This window comes from Triturus cristatus, chromosome 6 (assembly GCF_964204655.1).
Source record: "Triturus cristatus chromosome 6, aTriCri1.1, whole genome shotgun sequence".
In the NCBI taxonomy this organism is placed as follows: Eukaryota; Metazoa; Chordata; class Amphibia; order Caudata; family Salamandridae; genus Triturus; species Triturus cristatus.
Window position 1 is genome coordinate 1,929,965,871 of NC_140589.1, and position 20,523 is coordinate 1,929,986,393.

Consider the following 20,523-nt stretch of genomic DNA (forward strand, 5'->3'; position numbering starts at 1 on the left):
TCAGGGGTTAGACTAACACATTCTGGGAATTTCCACGCATTACCATGAGGTTCTACAATGTTCATTCAAATTAGCTGAGCTGCGGGATTTTTCCCATCCTCTGATTCTACCTTTTCTAGTTTTGGTTGTTCCCATCACTTTGTACCAAAGCAGCCAAAGAGGAGAGGGTGTTTTGAATCTTCATAGGATGACGGTTCAGCCCACAAGTGGTCCTGCAATACTTATTGGATCTCATTCAGCTCCTCCCCGTCATGCACTGTGATTGGTGCTTCCTCATGGGAGCCCGTCCTACGTGACCTGCGCTACCCAACTCTACTCCATCGTCCTGGGACTTGTACCTGGATATTGAATTTTTTTTTGGGTAGATTTATATAGCGCAAACTCGACCCAAAGGTATTGGAGAGCCCAACTCTACTCCATCGGCCTGGGACTTGTACCCGGATATTTAATTTTTTTTGTTGCAGATTTATATAGCGCGAACTCGACCCAAAGGTATTGGAGCGCTTTACATGAGTACGGTTTCTTACACAAGGACACACTGAATTGCTTCAATACAATAAGGGGTACAATCTGTCCTGTAAGCCTAATATAAAATCCATTAAAATCACTTAAAAAACACCAGAATGACCTTCCAAGTGTGCGCAAAATTCCGACAAGTGCTAGTGCAATAGGAATAGCAGCAGATTATTCAGCAGAAACAGAAGTCGATTATTCCCTAAAGTGCTAGTACTGTCACTATTGAAGATTAAGCATTTTAAAATCACTAACCCGTGTACACACCCAGCCCTGTATAAACACCAGCGTTGCGTCAATAAGAGAACAAAAAAACTTGTAAATGCAGGTATGATGTTATACAGCCTATGAATTGTTGAACTAATGTCCTAGGGGGAGGAGGGAGCAAGGATAGGCCTCTCTGGGAAGCCACAGGGATGAAAAAGAACCCCCTCAGTGAGCCCCCCATACGACTAAACCTGCTAGATGCAATGGTAACACATTTTGTCAACAGGATGATCAAAATGGTGCTGTCTGGATTGAAAGAAGCAATGGTGGCCTGTCGGCAGGGCAAACTCCCAGTTTTTTCCACTCTCATTGTAGCCTGGTTCTGCTGGGCAGAGACACACATGTTCGAAGGATTCTTCGCAGGGGCTGCAGTCCCTACAGGTTGTTCCATCGTTATGCCGGTGCCAACTGGTTAGATGTTTCAAAAACAGCCACTCCCTAACCCAAGGGCGATAAATCTTGCTTTCAGATGAATTGCACACTTGCAGGTAAGATAAAACGCTGGGAGGCTACCTGGTACATGTTGATGACTGCCCAGGCATGTCCACGCTTTACGAAGAGGGCTCTGTCTGAGTGGCATGACCAAAGGCGGACACATTTTCTGGTGCCGGTTTTACATTATAATGGATTGAGATTACTGGCCCAAAGTTCTTTTGCTTTCAGTATTTGCTGGCAGTCCTCGAGGAGCCGATGGTGTGCTTGGCGTGGCCCACTCAGTAGAGCTGATTCCAGTCCATAGCAATGCCTCTAGACAACCAGTCCGGGTCCCTTGCAACTTACGACACAGGTTGAGGTCGGCTCCCGCACTGGCCACCTTCTGGTCGGTAAGGCCCAGTTCCAACCGGATTTGGGCAGCAGGTGAGGACATCGGCAGCCAGAAACCCCGTTTGTATATCTTTATAACCAGGTTATTCAGGAGACTATTGTCCCTACCATAGGTCATTGAAAGAGAGATTTTGGGCCTCATAACTTCCAGCGGGGGGGGGAGATGCTTGGCCCCAGTAATGATTTCGATAATTTCGATAGAGTCACCTGGAGGGTCAGGGCTTTCGCTTCCTTCTTTTGCTTCATGAAAAACCCCCAGCTACTTGCAAGTTTGATCTGACACAATTTCCATTTTAAAGCCAGCCACTTCCCTGGTATTTATTCCTGCCAAAGGTAACAAACTTTGCTTTCTTCAAATCCCCCTCTAGGCTGTTGATGGTCGTATACGTGTGAAACTGGCTAAGCAGCCGTTGAAGGCCTACCCTAAGACTGACCAGGGCAAGATCGCCAGGATACAACCGGTTACTGATCCAGTACAACATCGATCTTTGGGGGGTGACTGTTGGTGACCTCTAAGAGCTGTGATCGAGCCGCAATAAACAGGTTAAAAGCAGAGGGCCTAGCGCGCCCCTGCTTCACTCCCTGTGATGTGGGGACTTTCCTGGATAAGTGAGCACCGTCGGATAGGGACAGATGTTCACTGATTCGAACATTGTACATATTGTTTTACAATCAATCCACTGTATAGGTGGTATTCACTTTTTTCACCTTGTCACCTCTTGATCACTTAATCACCATTAAATCGCCTATTTTTGTTTCCAAAGAAAAATATTTGTATGTGACAGCCTTGCATATATAAAAAAAAAGAAAGAATAAGATATGTTTTTTTGCAAATCAAATATGAATTCTCTTGGGGCCAGATGTAAGACCCTTTTTTGCACTCGGAAATGGGAGATCAGCCCGTTTGCGACCGCAAAAAGGGTGATGACATATAGAAAAGCTATTTTGCGAGTCACTGACTCGTAAAATAACGTTTGCGACACTCGCTATTAGGAAATGGCGTCCCTTCCTAATAGCGAGACTCACTGCCATGTACTATTGTTTTACAACCGCATTTGTGGCCACAAAACACTCACAGTTTACCTCCTTTACTTCAAGTAGGTGGTTAACCCCTCACAAACGGGAAGGGGTCCCCTTCCCCTTTGTGAGTGTGTGAGAAAATATTTTTTAAGAGCAGGCAGTGGTCCCAGGGACCACTGCATGCCCTTATAAAATGAAACTGAAATGTTTCATTTTTCTTTTTTTAAATGCGTCCCATTTTCCTTCAAGGAAAACGGGCTGCATTAAAAAAAAAAAAAACTTCATTTAAAAAGCAGTCCCAGTCACGGTGGTCTGCTGACCGCAGCAGGCCACCATCCCTGGGATTGCCTCATGAATATTGGTGCGGCATGCAATTTGCGACCCCATTGGGAATCCCTAACAGTGTTTTCGACACTGTTGTACATTGCATTTTGCGAGTCGCAAAGCAACGCAATTTGCAAGTCGCAAAATCTAAGGGTTGTACATCTGGCCCTTTGTGTGTTTCTTGATACACATTCATTATGGAACACTAAGTAATTGACTTTCCTGACGGAACCAATTGTAGTCCATTTCATACATGCCCAGGTTCTGAAGGACACAGGGTTACCCCGTTACATTTCATGTGTCTTCTAAAATGTTGCCATGTATGCTCTTGTGTGGTGTAGGCAGGTTTAAATTGAGCTCCCACCTCAACAAGAAGCCATTGTAGCTACAGCAAAATGAGTGTTATGTGGTCACATTTCATGTCCAGTGACAAAGTGGGCCGCAGCATGAAGAACTGCTCCGAGCGGAGCTAAGTGTGCTCTGGAGATACCTGAGAGGAGTTAGTTCTCATAGTCTAGTCTAGACAGAAACACTTCTGAAAAACTGATTTAAGTCCTGTTCTGGAAGGAGCTGCCTGCTCCCCCAGAGCCAGGCGATGACCACACTGATGTGGAAGTTAAATTATCCTCAGCTATATTGTTAGGTGACCAACAGGGAAGTGTCTATGGCCTTTAGTTTTTTTGTCAAAAAACTCCACAAACTCATTGCAATGAATCTCAGAGGACATGGTGTGGTTTTAGATGAAGGGTTGTTTGCCTGCTTGATTACTTCAAATACAGGTTTCGGTCTGTTCTTTGCCACGTCCAGTAGGGATCCAATATGTGTTGACTTAGCTCTGAAAATGTGGTCTTTGTAGCTTTTTTCTGCTATTCTCAGTCTAACCATACTCAGTGGAGAGGGTGACTTTCTCCATTTGTTCTCAAGCTTCTGAGGTACTTCCTTTCCTAATAAAGGTCTTTTGAGAACCAAGGTGGAAAAGGGCTGGGTCTGCTACGCTTGCTCTTGAGAGGTGCAAATTCCTCTATCCAGGCTTGGATATAGTTATTACATTTGTCTGAGGCAGCATTGATGCCAAGTTAGGGAACTACAGAAGCAAGGTTCAGGTGAGCCTTGTTTGCTAGGGCCTTAATAGTGTGTCCCTAAACCACACTTTCTCCTTGTTTGGTTAACCAGTGGGTTTAATGCACTCACTAATCACAGTGTGGGGTATTCATGGGGAAGCAGCACACGAGGGCAAGAGCTAGAAAACACACGCATTCCCACAGAGTGGTGAATGGAAAGAAAACAGTTCACTGGAGCTGAGTAGTGGAAGCATACACACCAGCTAATTAAAAGGATGGTAAAGAGACTATGCTCCAGGGAGGGACAAATAGAAGTGGGAGGCAAACCACTGAATAAGAAGCAAGCACATGAGAGTGACAATAAAGCCAAACAATGGTAAGCAACGAGTGGTCTGTAACCCACTGTAAGTTCACAATAGATCTTTCACAACCAGACACGGTACGCAGGTCCTAAACAGTGTCCATTATGAATCATTTCCCCACAGGTTTGAGAGGAGATGGTTTTTTATTCGGGGCATAAACACCACAAGTGTAGCATCTAAGTTTCACTATAAGACCCCTTGAATGCTATGAAAAAAAAAAACACATATTTTGTAGTTGTGCCAGGATGGCACATTGGGCTTCCCACTGCAGCCCTTGAATCCAGGTTCTTTGGGACATAGACTCACTTTCATTTTTTAATGTTTGGATTCTCTAATGTCTAAGAAAGGCAGCCTGTGCTGCAAAGAGTAGACAGTACAATGACTGAGAAATGCAAAAGACCTGGTTCTATTTTGTATTGATAAGCTTGTGTTGATCACGACGGTTTGTTGTGTAGGACTGTGTAGGAGTCTTTGTTATAGCCTTAATATTGGTGGCAAGAGGCTGTGGTGCACATTTGCTGTAAGTGGGGTTTTTGGTGAACAGTGTTAGCACACTTGCTTCAACTGTTTTAATTAGGGTTCACCTTTTGCTCCTTGTAAGGCGCCCTCCTTATGTGCAGCTCTGTACTTTCACTGAGCCCAGTTCTGCTCTCTGGAAGCTCTAGTGTTTGTTTCCATTCAACCAAGTGGACTCAAATATCTGAAACAATGATTTTGAGAACAAAATGTCAGGCTGGACAAGTGGCGTTCCCTGGCAGTGCAGTGGGATAGCAGCACCGTCCTCTTTGAACATTGGTAGTGAGCCTTCAGTGAGCAGCACAGTCCTCTTTGAACATTGGTAGTGAGCCTTCAGTGAGCAGCACAGTCCTCTTTGAACATAGGTGGCAAGCCTTCAGTGAGCAGCACAGTCCTCTTTGAACATAGGTGGCAGGCCTTCAGTGAGCAGCACAGTCCTCTTTGAACATTGGTAGTGAGCCTTCAGTGAGCAGCACAGTCCTCTTTGAACATTGGCAGTGAGCCTTCAGTGAGCAGCACAGTCCTCTTTGAACATTGGTAGTGAGCCTTCAGTGAGCAGCACAGTCCTCTTTGAACATTGGTAGTGAGCCTTCAGTGAGGAGCACCGTCCTCTTTGAACATTGGTAGTGAGCCTTCAGTGAGCAGCACAGTCCTCTTTGAACATTGGTAGTGAGCCTTCAGTGGGCAGCACAGTCCTCTTTGAACATTGGTAGTGAGCCTTCAGTGAGCAGCACAGTCCTCTTTGAACATTGGTAGTGAGCCTTCAGTGAGCAGCACAGTCCTCTTTGAACATTGGTAGTGAGCCTTCAGTGAGCAGCACAGTCCTCTTTGAACATAGGTGGCAAGCCTTCAGTGAGCAGCACAGTCCTCTTTGAACATTGGCAGTGAGCCTTCAGTGAGCAGCACAGTCCTCTTTGAACATTGGTAGTGAGCCTTCAGTGAGCAGCACAGTCCTCTTTGAACATAGGTGGCAAGCCTTCAGTGAGCAGCACAGTCCTCTTTGAACATAGGTGGCAGGCCTTCAGTGAGCAGCACAGTCCTCTTTGAACATTGGTAGTGAGCCTTCAGTGAGCAGCACAGTCCTCTTTGAACATAGGTAGTGAGCCTTCAGTGAGCAGCACAGTCCTCTTTGAACATTGGCAGTGAGCCTTCAGTGAGCAGCACCGTCCTCTTTGAACATTGGCAGTGAGCCTTCAGTGAGGAGCACAGTCCTCTTTGAACATTGGCAGTGAGCCTTCAGTGAGGAGCACAGTCCTCTTTGAACATTGGTAGTGAGCCTTCAGTGAGCAGCACAGTCCTCTTTGAACATTGGTAGTGTGCCTTCAGTGAGCAGCACAGTCCTCTTTGAACATTGGTAGTGAGCCTTCAGTGAGCAGCACAGTCCTCTTTGAACATTGGTAGTGAGCCTTCAGTGAGCAGCACAGTCCTCTTTGAACATAGGTAGTGAGCCTTCAGTGAGCAGCACAGTCCTCTTTGAACATTGGTAGTGAGCCTTCAGTGAGTAGCACAGTCCTCTTTGAACATTGGCAGTGAGCCTTCAGTGAGCAGCACAGTCCTCTTTGAACATTGGCAGTGAGCCTTCAGTGGGCAGCACAGTCCTCTTTGAACATTGGTAGTGAGCCTTCAGTGGGCAGCACAGTCCTCTTTGAACATTGGTAGTGAGCCTTCAGTGAGCAGCACAGTCCTCTTTGAACATTGGTAGTGAGCCTTCAGTGAGCAGCACAGTCCTCTTTGAACATTGGTAGTGAGCCTTCAGTGGGCAGCACAGTCCTCTTTGAACATTGGTAGAGAGCCTTCAGTGGGCAGCACAGTCCTCTTTGAGCAGCACAGTCCTCTTTGAACATTGGTAGTGAGCCTTCAGTGGGCAGCACAGTCCTCTTTGAACATTGGTAGTGAGCCTTCAGTGAGCAGCACAGTCCTCTTTGAACATTGGCAGTGAGCCTTCAGTGAGCAGCACCGTCCTCTTTGAACATTGGCAGTGAGCCTTCAGTGAGCAGCACAGTCCTCTTTGAACATTGGCAGTGAGCCTTCAGTGAGGAGCACAGTCCTCTTTGAACATTGGTAGTGAGCCTTCAGTGAGCAGCACAGTCCTCTTTGAACATTGGTAGAGAGCCTTCAGTGGGCAGCACAGTCCTCTTTGAGCAGCACAGTCCTCTTTGAACATTGGTAGTGAGCCTTCAGTGGGCAGCACAGTCCTCTTTGAACATTGGTAGTGAGCCTTCAGTGAGCAGCACAGTCCTCTTTGAACATTGGCAGTGAGCCTTCAGTGAGCAGCACCGTCCTCTTTGAACATTGGCAGTGAGCCTTCAGTGAGCAGCACAGTCCTCTTTGAACATTGGCAGTGAGCCTTCAGTGAGGAGCACAGTCCTCTTTGAACATTGGTAGTGAGCCTTCAGTGAGCAGCACAGTCCTCTTTGAACATAGGTAGTGAGCCTTCAGTGAGCAGCACAGTCCTCTTTGAACATTGGTAGTGAGCCTTCAGTGAGCAGCACAGTCCTCTTTGAACATTGGTAGTGAGCCTTCAGTGAGCAGCACAGTCCTCTTTGAACATTGGTAGTGAGCCTTCAGTGAGCAGCACAGTCCTCTTTGAACATTGGTAGTGAGCCTTCAGTGGGCAGCACAGTCCTCTTTGAACATTGGTAGTGAGCCTTCAGTGAGCAGCACAGTCCTCTTTGAACATAGATAGTGAGCCTTCAGTGAGCGTGGCACTTTCTGTTATGTGTTTCACTTATTAGGTGATATTTGTTTCCAAAAACAGGATTGTACTCTTGCCATGATTGCGATATTTGTTTAGCGAAGAAAGGTTGTGCACTGGGTGTGAACTGATATTTCTTTGGTAATGACCTTCCAGAAGCAATGCGCTATGGCTGAATCCTTTTCAAGTAATGCTAACTGAACTTAGAGCTCTCAGCCTCCAGGCTTACATACCTTACCTCCCTGCCTAGCTTCAATTTGGGCTGAAAGCCCTTCTCCTTGAAAGGTACTTCAATTAACTCTCTTTTAAGTATCGCCCACCCTAGCTGTTTCTTGTTGAAACTTTCACTTCCTGCTGAGGATTGCTGTCTTTCAAGTCCCCTCCACTCCTATTGGCCACTCCCTTCTCCTTTCTTCTTAACTCAACACCCCTCCTCTTTAACCCTTAGCGTCTGGCTGCTTGGTGTTAGCAGACGGAGATTTTGCACTGAGCCTTGTTTTGCTGCAGTACTTGACACTGTGTGATACTTTACATAGCTTTGTACTTGTTTACACCTTGTCACTCTATTTGTTTTGCTTGTGAAATGTATTATTGAAATGTAATGTTCCGCTTTTACTGTGAAGCGCTCTAACACCTTCGGGTAATATCTGTGCTATACAAAACTGCGTAAGTAAATAAGTAAAAAAAGATAACCGAGGAATCTTCGCAGTCGTGGTTTGAGGTTTGCAATGCCTTCTGGGTAAAAAACATTGTGCGATTCATGCAAGTCACCCCCACCCTGGACTCCTTGATGTTTTGTCATCAAAAATGGCTGCCTTGATAGATTTCCCTAGAGATTTCTAATGGCAGAATTCAAGTCAGATGTAGCACAGTGGCGGCTAGTGACCTTTGAAAGTGGTGAGGTGTCATACTTCCCCACCCAAATTCCATTACCCGAACAAAGTGAGCCATGGGATTTCTAGTGGACTTTGGGGGAGGTGGGTATCTCTGCTGAGAAAATGTAGAAAACACGCTGTTGAATATTCCAGTTTAAGATTCAGTTCTCACACAAACTTGCTTATTAAATATTTCATTATTTTCAGGGTTTGCCAGTGGAGCCCAAAGCTCACCATTATTTGACCCTATTTTATATAAGATTTGCAATGGGTTCCCTTCTCTCATATATTATCACCTCCAGTGGACCAGTGCCAGCACTTTGTCATGAGTGCCATCGTTAGCCTTGGGTGGCCCATTATGCCAAGAATGGTATACAATATACCAGTACCAGAATGTTGCCCTTGAATTCTGCCTTATGCCGTGCCGTGGGTGACCCATGTGTCTAAAATGGCCTCCACTATGCCAGGGCTTACATTTACTCATGGTTTGCCCAACCCTCCTTCTTCCAAATGTCATAGTTACCATTCGTGCTCAGCCCCCATAGTTACCATGCTAGAACTCTCTCAAGTTCATCGGGGGGTGCTGCAGCTCCGCCCGTACCCCTGCTTTCAGCATCAATGCTTCCCAACTGCAAGTGAGTAGTCAGGAAAATCAAGCCATATGGAGCACAATGTTCTAGCAAAGTGAGCTTCCCGACACTTCGTGTCAAGGAGCCAGTGGGAATCGTCCCCCCATAAAAACGCTTCAGAATCATGTATGTTACAGCATGATTTAAAGGAATGGGGCCACAAAGTGCACATTACCAGTATTAACTTATTTCTTCCATTTCTTCTTTTATTTTTTTTCTCTCTATCGGTTTTTCTACTTTTAATTTCTTTTTTCCTAATTTTCCATTCTCCTATCATTCCTTCTTTCCATCTTCATTTCATTCTGTACATTCTTCTCTCATTTCATATTCTGTCTAGCATTCTGTCCTTCTTTATATTCCTGTTTAATTATCCTTCCTGCTTTCCATCTTTCCTTCCTTATTCCCATTCTTCCATTCTTGTTGGCTCATTTCTTTTTATCATCCGCCTGACCTTCTGTCACCCCTTCTCTCATGCCTTTCGTTTGTATTCCTCTCAATTGTTAATTCTTTCTTTTCTTTACTTCCGTCTCTCAACTATTCTTTCCATTCTTTCATTAAAAATTTCTGCTTTCCTTTCTTTCTCTCCTTCCTATTTTCTTTGTTGCTTCCTTTTTTCTTGCTACCCCTTTTTCCAAATTTCATTTTTTCCTTCCCTCTCCTATCCTTTTCCCATTTTGTCCTTCTCTCTTTCTTTCTGTTCTTTTGTTCCATCCTGCTTACTTTTATCTTTCCTTCTTTCTTTTCTTATTTGCACTTGTCTTTTCTTCCTTCAATCTATTTCGTTACATTTGCTTGTAACTTATATTTTTCCATTTAAAACATTTCTCTTTTATTTGTTTGTTTAACCTGCTCAAGGTACTTCAGTTAATCACTCTTTTTAGTAGAGCTCGCTCTCCCCCCATTCCACAGCTGCACCACAGGATTTGTTCTTCCAGTATGTATAGGTTTGTTCTTCCAGTATGCATAGGTTTGTTCTTCCAGTATGTATAGGTTTGTTCTTCCAGTATGCATAGGTTTGTTCTTCCAGTATGTATAGGGTTGTTCTTCCAGTATGCATAGGTTTGTTCTTCCAGTATGTATAGGTTTGTTCTTCCAGTATGTATAGGTTTGTTCTTCCAGTATGCATAGGTTTGTTCTTCCAGTATGTATAGGTTTGTTCTTCCAGTATGCATAGGTTTGTTCTTCCAGTATGCATAGGTTTGTTCTTCCAGTATGCATAGGTTTGTTCTTCCAGTATGTATAGGTTTGTTCTTCCAGTATGTATAGGTTTGTTCTTCCAGTATGTATAGGTTTGTTCTTCCAGTATGTATAGGTTTGTTCTTCCAGTATGCATAGGTTTGTTCTACCAGTATGTATAGGTTTGTTCTTCCAGTATGCATAGGTTTGTTCTTCCAGTATGTATAGGTTTGTTCTTCCAGTATGTATAGGTTTGTTCTTCCAGTATGCATAGGTTTGTTCTTCCAGTATGTACAGGTTTGTTTGTTCTTCCAGTATGCATAGGTTTATTCTTCCAGTATGCATAGGTTTGTTCTTCCAGTATGTATAGGTTTGTTCTTCCAGTATGCATAGGTTTGTTCTTCCAGTATGCATATGTTGGACCCGGCCGCGTGGCGTGGTCCTTAACCCCCTGGATTGTGCCCGTTCCCCGCCCCGGCCTTCACGGGCCACCCGTCTGAACTGCACCAAGGCCCTTCACCCGGAGCTGCACGTGGTCGCATACTCCTCGTGGCTCCGCCATCTTGTTGGCATCCACGAGGGCCACCGCAGCCACATCTCTCCCCGAGCCTAGCCCGAAAGGTGGGCCCGGCCCGACCCGGACCACGGCCGCCAGTGACCTGCTACGGCTGCCAACAAACAGGACACTTTGCCAGCGATCCGGCCTGCCCTCTGAACCGAAGAAACGGGGCCGGCGGGCACCCGCCCCGGCAGCTCAGGGGGAGAAGAAGAGGAAGAGGAGGCCCTCGACCGAGAGAACACTGAGTGGGAGCCGGCAGCCATGTCCCTGGTCTGCCTGGGTAGCCGAGAGATGGTACCCTGCACCCCCATCCCAACCAACACCCAGAAGTACCGGCAGCAGGTCACGGTCAATGGACAACGGGCCGAAGCCCTTCGTGACACAGGCGCCAGTATCACCGCTGTCCGCTGCCACCTGGTGACCCCTGGGCAGATTCTACCGAATGTGCTGTGCCCCGTACGGACGGCCGACAACAGTGAAAGCCTATGCCAGATGGCCCTGGTCCCCTTCGAGTGGGGAGGGGTGACGGGCCTGCTGAAGGTGACAGTGCGCGACGACGCCCCGGTCGACTGCCTCCTGGGGAACGACTTGGAAAGTTCCCCCTGGGCTCAAGTAGAGCGACGAGAACACCTCCGAATGTTGGGACTGGCTGATTGGGCCTGCGCCATCACCCGGTCCATGACCGCCCAGGCCCCCCGCTCCTCCTCGACCTCCGGGACCGCCCAGCCCGAGGGGCTCACACCCCCTCCCGCCAGCAGCGAGGAGGATGCGGACACCGACCCTGGACCCAGCGAATCCTCCCCCGAAGAGATGGCTTCTCCGAGCGCCCTCCCAGGGCTGACACAATGGCGACACGAAGGGGGCCCCACCCGAGAGCAGTTCCAGCAAGAACAACAGTCCTGTCCCTCTCTCGAAGGGGTCCGACAACAGGCGACCGCGCAAGCCAACGGTGACCAGACCGGCACCCACTGGATCTACTGGACCGAGGGCCTGTTGTACAGTGAACAGAAAGTAGCAGAACTCGGGGCCAGCCGCGTGTTGGTGGTCCCCCTCCGCTTCCGGGAGTTCCTTCTCCACCTGGCCCATGATGTGCCCCTCGCCGGACACTTGGGGCAAGACAAAACGTACAGTCGTCTGGTGACCCACTTCTACTGGCCCCGGATGCGGAGAGATGTGGACAACCACTGCCGGTCCTGCCAGACCTGCCAAGCCAGCGGAAAGACGGGGGGTCGGGTCAAGGCCCCCCTCCAGCCCTTTCCCGCCGTCAGCACCCCGTTCGAACGGGTCGGAATCGATATCGTGGGACCCCTGGACCCCCAAACCGCCCTGGGCCACCGCTTCATCCTGGTCCTCGTGGACCACGCCACCAGGTACCCGGAGGCGGTCCCGCTAAGAACTATAACGGCCCCTGTGGTAGGCCGGGCCTTGATGGGGATCTTCTCCCGAGTGGGATTCCCCAGCGAAGTGGTGAGCGACCGCGGCACGAACTTTATCTCCAGGTACATGCGGTCTCTGTGGCAACAGTGCGGGGTCACATACAAGTTCACGACCCCCTATCACCCTCAGGGGAACGGCCTGGTTGAGCGGTTCAACCGAACATTAAAAGGGATGATCCAGGGACTGGAAGAACCCCTCAGGCGGAAATGGGATGTCCTGCTGCCCTGCCTCCTGTTTGCCTATCGGGAGGTCCCGCAGAAGTCCCTGGGGTTCAGCCCGTTTGAACTATTGTATGGGCACCCGGTCCGCGGACCGCTCAGCCTGGTCAAGGAGGGCTGGGAGATGAAACCCCGAGGCGCCCCTCCTGACGTCTACCGATACCTCCTGACCCTCCGAAACCAGACCCGCAAGTTCCGAGCCATGGCCGAAGCCAACCTCGAGGCCAGCCAGGAGGACATGAAGCGGTGGTACGATCGCAACACCTCTACTATAGAATTCGAGCCAGGACAGAAAGTATGGGTCATGGCCCCGGTCGAACCCGGCGCCCTCCAGGACAAGTGGACCGGGCCCTTCAAGGTGGTGGAGAAGAAAAGTCCCGTCACCTACCTGGTCGATCTGGAGTCCCCCCGGAACCCCCTCCGGGTCCTACATGCTAACAGGCTAAAACCCCACTTCGCCCGGACCGAACTGAGCCTGCTGCTGGCGACTGACGAAGGGGGCGAGGTCGACTCCGAGCCCTTACCCGACCTCTTGCAATCCAACATTCACGATGGATCGATCGAAGGGGTCCAACTCGCCTCGTCCCTGACCCCGGAACAGCGCAACGACTGCCAGCAATTACTGCGGGACTACGCAGCCCTCTTCTCTCTCACCCCGGGGGTGACCCACTGGTGCGTCCACGATGTCGACACCGGGGAGAGCCCCCCCATACGGCACAGAGCCTACCGGGTGCCTGACCGAGTACGGGCCTGCATCCAGGCTGAAGTAGCAAAGATGCTGGCCCTGGGGGTCATCGAGCCTTCCGACAGCCCGTGGGCCAGCCCTGTCGTCCTGGTGCCCAAGGCCGCAGCTCCCGGTCACCCCCCGGAGTTGCGATTCTGCGTGGACTACCGAGCCCTGAATGCAGTAACCAAGACAGACGCACACCCGATACCCCGGGCCGACGAACTCATCGACCGCCTAGGGGCCGCTCGCTACTTGAGCACGCTGGACCTCACCGCCGGGTACTGGCAGATCCAGCTCACCCCCGGCGCCCAAGAAAGATCCGCCTTTTCGACCCCGGATGGGCATTACCACTTTCGGGTGATGCCCTTCGGAATGAAGAACGCCCCGGCCACCTTCCAAAGACTAGTAAACAAGGTTTTGGCCGGGCTTGAGGCCTTCAGCGCGGCCTACTTAGATGACATTGCCGTGTACAGCAACCACTGGGCCGAGCACCTTCTCCACCTGAAGGCCGTCCTGGCCGCCCTTCAGCGGGCCGGGCTCACAATCAAGGCCAGCAAATGCCAAATCGGCCACGGATCCGTGACCTACCTGGGCCATCAAGTGGGGAGCGGGCAGGTGGCCCCCCTCCAAGCAAAGATAGATGCCATCCAGACCTGGGAACCCCCCACTACCCAGACCGCTGTCCGGGCCTTCCTGGGCCTCACCGGATACTACCGGCGGTTTATCAAGGACTATGGGAGCATTGTTGGCCCCCTCACAGAGTTAACGTCCAAAAAGCAGCCCAAGAAGGTACACTGGACACCCCGCTGCCAAACAGCCTTCGACACCCTAAAAACAGCCATGTGTACGGCTCCGGTGCTGCAGGCCCCGGACTACCAGAAGGAGTTCGTGGTACAGACGGACGCCTCCGAGTATGGGATCGGGGCCGTCCTATCCCAAGCCGACGAAAAGGGGCTCGACTGACCAGTGGCCTTCCTCAGCCGACGACTACTGCCCCGAGAGCAACGCTGGAGCACTATTGAGCGTGAGGCCTTCGCTGTGGTGTGGGCCCTCAAGAAGCTCCGGCCCTACCTCTTTGGCACCCACTTCCGGGTCCAGACCGACCACCGGCCCTTGCAATGGCTAATGCAAATGCGGGGCGAGAACCCCAAGCTGCTGCGGTGGTCCATCTCGCTACAAGGAATGGACTTTGACGTCGAACACCGGCCCGGCAATGACCACGCCAACGCCGACGGCCTGTCCCGCTTCTTCCGCCTTGACGAGGAGAATCCCCAAGGAGATGGGTGACTCTCCATGCCTTCGGCTGGGGGGGACGCCTGTTGGACCCAGCCGCGTGGCGTGGTCCTTAACCCCCTGGATTGTGCCCGTTCCCCGCCCCGGCCTTCACGGGCCACCCGTCTGAACTGCACCAAGGCCCTTCACCCGGAGCTGCACGTGGTCGCATACTCCTCGTGGCTCCGCCATCTTGTTGGCATCCACGTCACACCGTGCACCCCCGCTCAACCCGGCCTCGACCCCAGCGAAGCCCCGACATCGAGGCACCACGAACTAGCCAGGGGGTGCCGCAGGAACCATTCATCGCCCCCGGCGGAGGACAGTATCGATGGGACCCCCAACTGTCCTCCCCTCTCGAGGTGTGATCGCCCTGCAACTCCCATGGGCCTGGCGCCTCTCCTGCTGGGCGTCTGGCCACCTCCACCCGGCCACTCCGCCCCCTCGGGCGCATAGGTCCGGACATCAAAGGGCTCCAGACCTATATCTGGGGCGACCCCACCACAGCTCGGGAGTTGTATCCCGGAGTCGAGAGCCCTGCTGATTGAATCGCGGCTGACCCTACGGAGAAGAACTCTTGTCGGAACCATCACGAGCCCTGCTGACTGCGTCGCGGCTCCTTCCTGTGAACCCTTTCTGAACCACCTGAAACATCGGAGCCCTGCTGACGCTGTCGCGGCCCAACCTCGCTGAAGCCTCCCTCGGAGCCCTGCTGACGACGTCGCGGCTCGAGCTGAGCAGAAACCATCTTGAGAGCCCTGCTGATTGGATCGCGGCTCTCCACGAACTGTACGCCAGAGCCCTGCTGACGCCGTCGCGGCTCGACCCCTCCGAGATCCGGAGGTCCTCCAGCTTGAGGATAAGAACTGGGCCCCAGGTACCCTCGTACCGTATTCCTGCCAAAGACTGTCCCGCTACCCCGACCCTTCCCAAGAGACACTGAGACTTTTGGTGGATCCCTCGATCCCTTCGTGTAAATATTGCCCTCGTAACCCTTTTATTGCTGATAAAGAATTGCTTGTCACAAGACAACCTCCTTGAGTCCTGTGTGGTGGTGTTACTGTGCTAGTACGTGATAGGAGAAGGATCTCTCAGGAGACTTCTCGGCAGCCCTCGGCTACTTCGTGCAGTGTGAGGGCCTCCCCCTTGGTGGTCGCACCGACTCCTCGGGGTCCGCCTTCCAACAGCATAGGTTTGTTCTTCCAGTATGTATAGGTTTGTTCTTCCAGTATGCATAGGTTTGTTCTTCCAGTATGTATAGGTTTGTTCTTCCAGTATGCATAGGTTTGTTCTTCCAGTATGCATAGGTTTGTTCTTCCAGTATGCATAGGTTTGTTCTTCCAGTATGTACAGGTTTGTTTGTTCTTCCAGTATGCATAGGTTTGTTCTTCCAGTATGTATAGGTTTGTTCTTCCAGTATGTACAGGTTTGTTCTTCCAGTATGTATAGGTTTGTTCTTCCAGTATGTATAGGTTTGTTCTTCCAGTATGTATGGGTTTCTCCTCTGTCTTGGAGTAACCTGCAAGCCAGAGATGAGATTTAAGAAGGGCTGTAAGCCAACATAATCTGTCCCGGGCACCCGCTGACGCTCATATAGTGGGGGCTCCACTTGCTCAAGTATCCAGGACCACTTGGAATCGATGGGTCTTCAGCAGTGGTTCCTAACCTTTTAACTTCTGTGGACCCCCAATTAATCATTACTGGATCCTGGGGACTCCCCTCGAATCATTTTTGGAATCCGGAGATCCCCCACTGAATCATGACTGCTAGCGCAGGGCCCCAGCCTGAGCACAGTCCATGATTTGAGCTGCAAAACAATACACAAAAAAAGCTGAAAAAGAATTCAAACAAATACACAAATTATCACACATTTTATTTAATTTGCAAACACATTTCAATAAAAAGAAAATCTAAATTATAATTTTAATATAAAGGTTGGAGCTTTTCTAGATTCCCTTGAGGCCGCTCATCGTCCATACTGTATTCCGTCTGATGCACCTGCGCTGCTCCCACGATTCAATCTGAGGATACGAATTACAGTTTTAGTCTCCAATTTCAAATTCTTTGCCCATTTACAGTACATTTTAAAATGTTAAATTGTACATTTAGCTTCTTTATTTATACACCCTTTATTAATCTGTTAATATTATAACATTTTCTAAGTGGTTGTGGACCCCCTGATGAGGCTTCGCGGACCCCTAGGGGTCCCCTGACCACAGGTTGGGAACCACCGGTCTACAGCATTACCACTGCTCTACCCTGTCAACTTGAGTTGGAACTGAGGCAACCCTAACACAATTTCTAATTTCATTTTGTCAGCACAGCTACTCCCTGGAGCACGTGACTGACCTACGTGATGGCAGGAAGCGTCAAGAAGATCCTCTTCACCCATTTCCAGGAGCTAGAGCAGGAGGAGTTGGATGGCCTGTGCTCTCTGCTTGGGACATGCCTATCTGCAGGTGGAAGGTCAGAGGTCCCCAAAGGGCACTCGAGGAAGGCTGAATATATGTCTCTTGCCCGCCGTTTGATTGACAGCTATGGTGAAGCGCAGGCCTTGGAGGTGGCGGCGGATTTACTGGGCCAGGTCAGCAGTCTAGACCGCGCAGAGTCACTCTTACGTGCAACGCAGACATGTGAGTGATTGCCAACAATGCAGACATGTGTGTGAGTGCCAGCAATGCAGACATGTGAGTGAGTGCCTACCTCAGTCCTACGCCATTCCTTTCACAAGTGTTTCCGTGGGCTGAAGTGCAGAGGCCAGTGTCCAATGAATGAGTAGGCGGGTCTTATGCTTTGAAATTCAGGAGTAATTTACCATTAAACCACATCCACTCAAATACATCTTTACAGTATGAGGGGAGTAAGGCTCTGTCTCCACAGTATGAGAGTGAACCACCATCTCCAGAGTATGAGGGGAGCGAGACACCGTCTCTGGAGTATGAGGAGAGAGAGACATCCCCACAGTATGAGGGGAGTGAGACACCATCTCTGAAGTTTGAGGAGAGTGAGACATCTCCATAGTATGAGGGGAGTGAGCGACCATCTCGAGAGTATCAGTTGAGTGAGGCTCTATCCTCAAAGTAGGAGGAGAATTAGACACCAGCTTCAGAGTATGAGTTTAGTGAGACACCATCTCCAGAGCATAAGAGTGAAACAGCATCTCCAGAGTATGATGAGAGTGAGGCACCATCTCTGGGTATGAGGGTAGTGAGACACCATCCCCACAGTATGAGGAGAGTGAGACACCATCTCCAGGAGTATGAGGGGAGTGTGGTATATTTTTTTTACAGTATGGGGAGAGTGAGGCTATGCCTCCAAAGCATGAGGTGAGTGAGATACCATCTCCAGAGTATGAGGGGAGTGAGATACCATCTCCAGAGTATGAGGTGTGTGAGATACCATCTCCAGAGTATAAGGTGTGTGAGACACCATCTCCAGAGTATGAGGGGAGTGAGACACCATCTCCCAATTATGAGGAGAGTGCGGCGTCTTTAGAGTGTGAGGTAAGTGAGGCTCCGTGTCCAGAGTATGAGAAGAACAAGACACCATCTCCCGAGTATGATGAGAATAAACCAAAATCTCCAGAGTATGAATGGGAATGAGTCATCATCTTTAAAGTATGAGGAGAGTGAGGCTCTGTCTCCAGAGTATGAGAAGAGTGCGACACTATCTCTGGGTTATGAGGAGGGTGAGACACCATCTCCAGGATCAATGGCGGCTGATGACATTCGAAATAGATGTGGCGTAAAACAATTGTCATACAACACTGTAGCGAGCGATTATAGCGAGCGAGCCTGAACCATCAACGGAGAGTTTGGGGGGTTCTCCCCCCTAGAAAATTCTGAAAAAAGAGTAGGCAAATGGTGCATTTTCAAGTAAATTTGAGAAAGCAGGCCCAGTGTTATGCGACTGTAATTCACCAGTAAATCAGCGGCTTCACAGGCATTGCTGGCCATCTCTTTCTTGCCCATTCTGTGCTCTATTGCTTGTTCTGCTGACATCTTTTAACGTGAGGCCGTTTTTTTAAGAAATATCCATGTTTTATGCGAAGGCTGTACCACAGCGTACTATTTGCTTGCGGCGGAAAGCGGTACTAAAGGTATGAACCTGCAAGGTTGTCCTACCATTTTATGATGCTTATAAAAAATGTTTAATGAAAATAAATTCATAACCAATAAACCTTGAATAGCTAAACTTTATGTGCCTAGAAAAGTGCCTTCTTTAATAATAGAATTAAGACAGAGAAAAAGAACGAAGGAGCAGTGATGACGTATTTTTTTTAAGTAGCAATATTTTTAAAGCTCCTTTGATCTAAACTGTAATTCTAATTTAGTTTGAAATCAAGGTAGCGGGTGCAGCTGTTTCACTTAAATTCAAGATTTGTTTTATCTACGGATCTAGAAGACGAGAAGGCACGTATTCAAAAGAATGGTGAGCTAATGATATGCAACATCCACATCCAATTTTCCCTCTCCTGATTTAAGGGAGAAGGGCGGCATAGTGTTTGAATGTTTCCATGCATGGGAAGCATGTGCGCAGAGGGAGAGGGGCTGTGTAGGGAAAAGAAGGGGTGATGTACTTACTGTCTGAATTTGTGCATGGTGGGGAGGGGTGCCCGGAGGGGCTGGAGCAACGAAAGGAGGAGGGTGAGGACAGAGCTGTGGACAATGCAGACAAGGTCTAGCATAGGCAGTGTGCCCTTCCCCCCACCCAAAGGAGTGTGCACAAAGGCGTGCAGTTTCAGTACAGGGGGTAAAGTCTGGAACTGCGCAGAGTATTGGGGGTGCCGAGGGGGGCTTTGTTTGGAGGGAGCACGGACTGTGCTGGAGGTACGGGACTGGCAGAGACACTCCCAGGGCTGTGCACACAGAATGTGAAGGATGCACACGGGCAGTAACGGCACCGTACTGCAGGCGCAGACACAGGGGTGGGGGGGTTGTCAGGTGTGCACTTGCAGACGGGACATAGTCACAGCCAGGGTTGTGCTGCAGGGAACGGAAGGAGCACAAGACTTTGTAAAGGAGGTGCAAGGACAGAGGCTACAGAAAGCGTGCGGGGCTGTGCAGACAGGGTGTGGAGGTGGAAAGGACTGTGCAGACTATGGAAGTGGATGGGGCGTGCAGGCGAGGCCACAGAGGGTGCACGGTGTAGTGCAGACAGTGTATGGAGGTCTACAGCCAGGGCTGTGCAGTGCATGAGGCTGGATGGGGCCGTGCAGACAGAGTATGAAGGGGGGAGGGGCTCTGACAGTATGAAAATGCACATGGCTGTGCCGTGCAGTCACGGTATGATGGTGCAAGGCGCTGTGCAGACAGAGTATGAAGGTCGCTACGGGCTGTGCAGGCAGGGTCTTATGACGCATGGGTTTATGCAAGCAGTGTATGAAGGTGCACTGGGCTTTGCAGGCAGTGCTGCGCAAAGTACACGAGGCTGTGCAGGTAGTATATGAAGGCGAAAGGGGTGTGAAAGCAGGGGGTGCACGGGACTGTCGACACCATGTATGACGGTTCCCGGAGCTGTGCAGGCATGGCTACGGAAGGGGGTTGCATGGCTATGGATGGGGGGAGGGGGTTGGATGCATTTCAAATGGCCTCTGTCTTTTGATGCTCCTAAAGAAGGTAGCAATATGAAATCTTAAACGATGTGCGCTCAAACCACACATAAAAGTGACCCAAAACAATGCTGACAACAAGCCCGCCCACAACATCCCCCGTCTTGTACACTCCTGGGGGAACCTCACCAGCCTATGTCTGGTCCAACTGAAGAGATTACATCACAATCATCTCGGCATTGGGTGGCAGCACACACTTGGGATCACAGTATCAGTGTTACACCATTAAAGTGGTCACTTACTATTTAGACTTTACAAATGGCTCCCATCTAAACCTGTGAAATCTACAACACAAGTGAAGGTATACATTTTTCAAAGCACGTGCGAGGTGGAACCACGGCAAGCGCAACTGCAACACAGTCAAACCAAACCCAAACTTGCCCAGAACCTATATGAAGTAGACACAGCTGACATATCCTGGAGCAGATACGTAGTA

General features: G+C 49.8%; 1 protein-coding gene across 1 annotated transcript in view; it reads left to right on the forward strand.

Moving 5' to 3' along the window:
• LOC146822513 (NACHT, LRR and PYD domains-containing protein 12-like) overlaps positions 1–20,523 on the forward strand; it is a 221,502-nt gene that overhangs the window by 4,883 nt on the left and 196,096 nt on the right. Inside the window, exon 2 of the mRNA XM_085613631.1 lies at positions 16,796–17,109. Coding sequence (XP_085469757.1) covers positions 16,833–17,109 — 277 coding nt within the window. The 5' untranslated portion in view covers positions 16,796–16,832. The remainder of the gene's footprint in view (positions 1–16,795; positions 17,110–20,523) is intronic.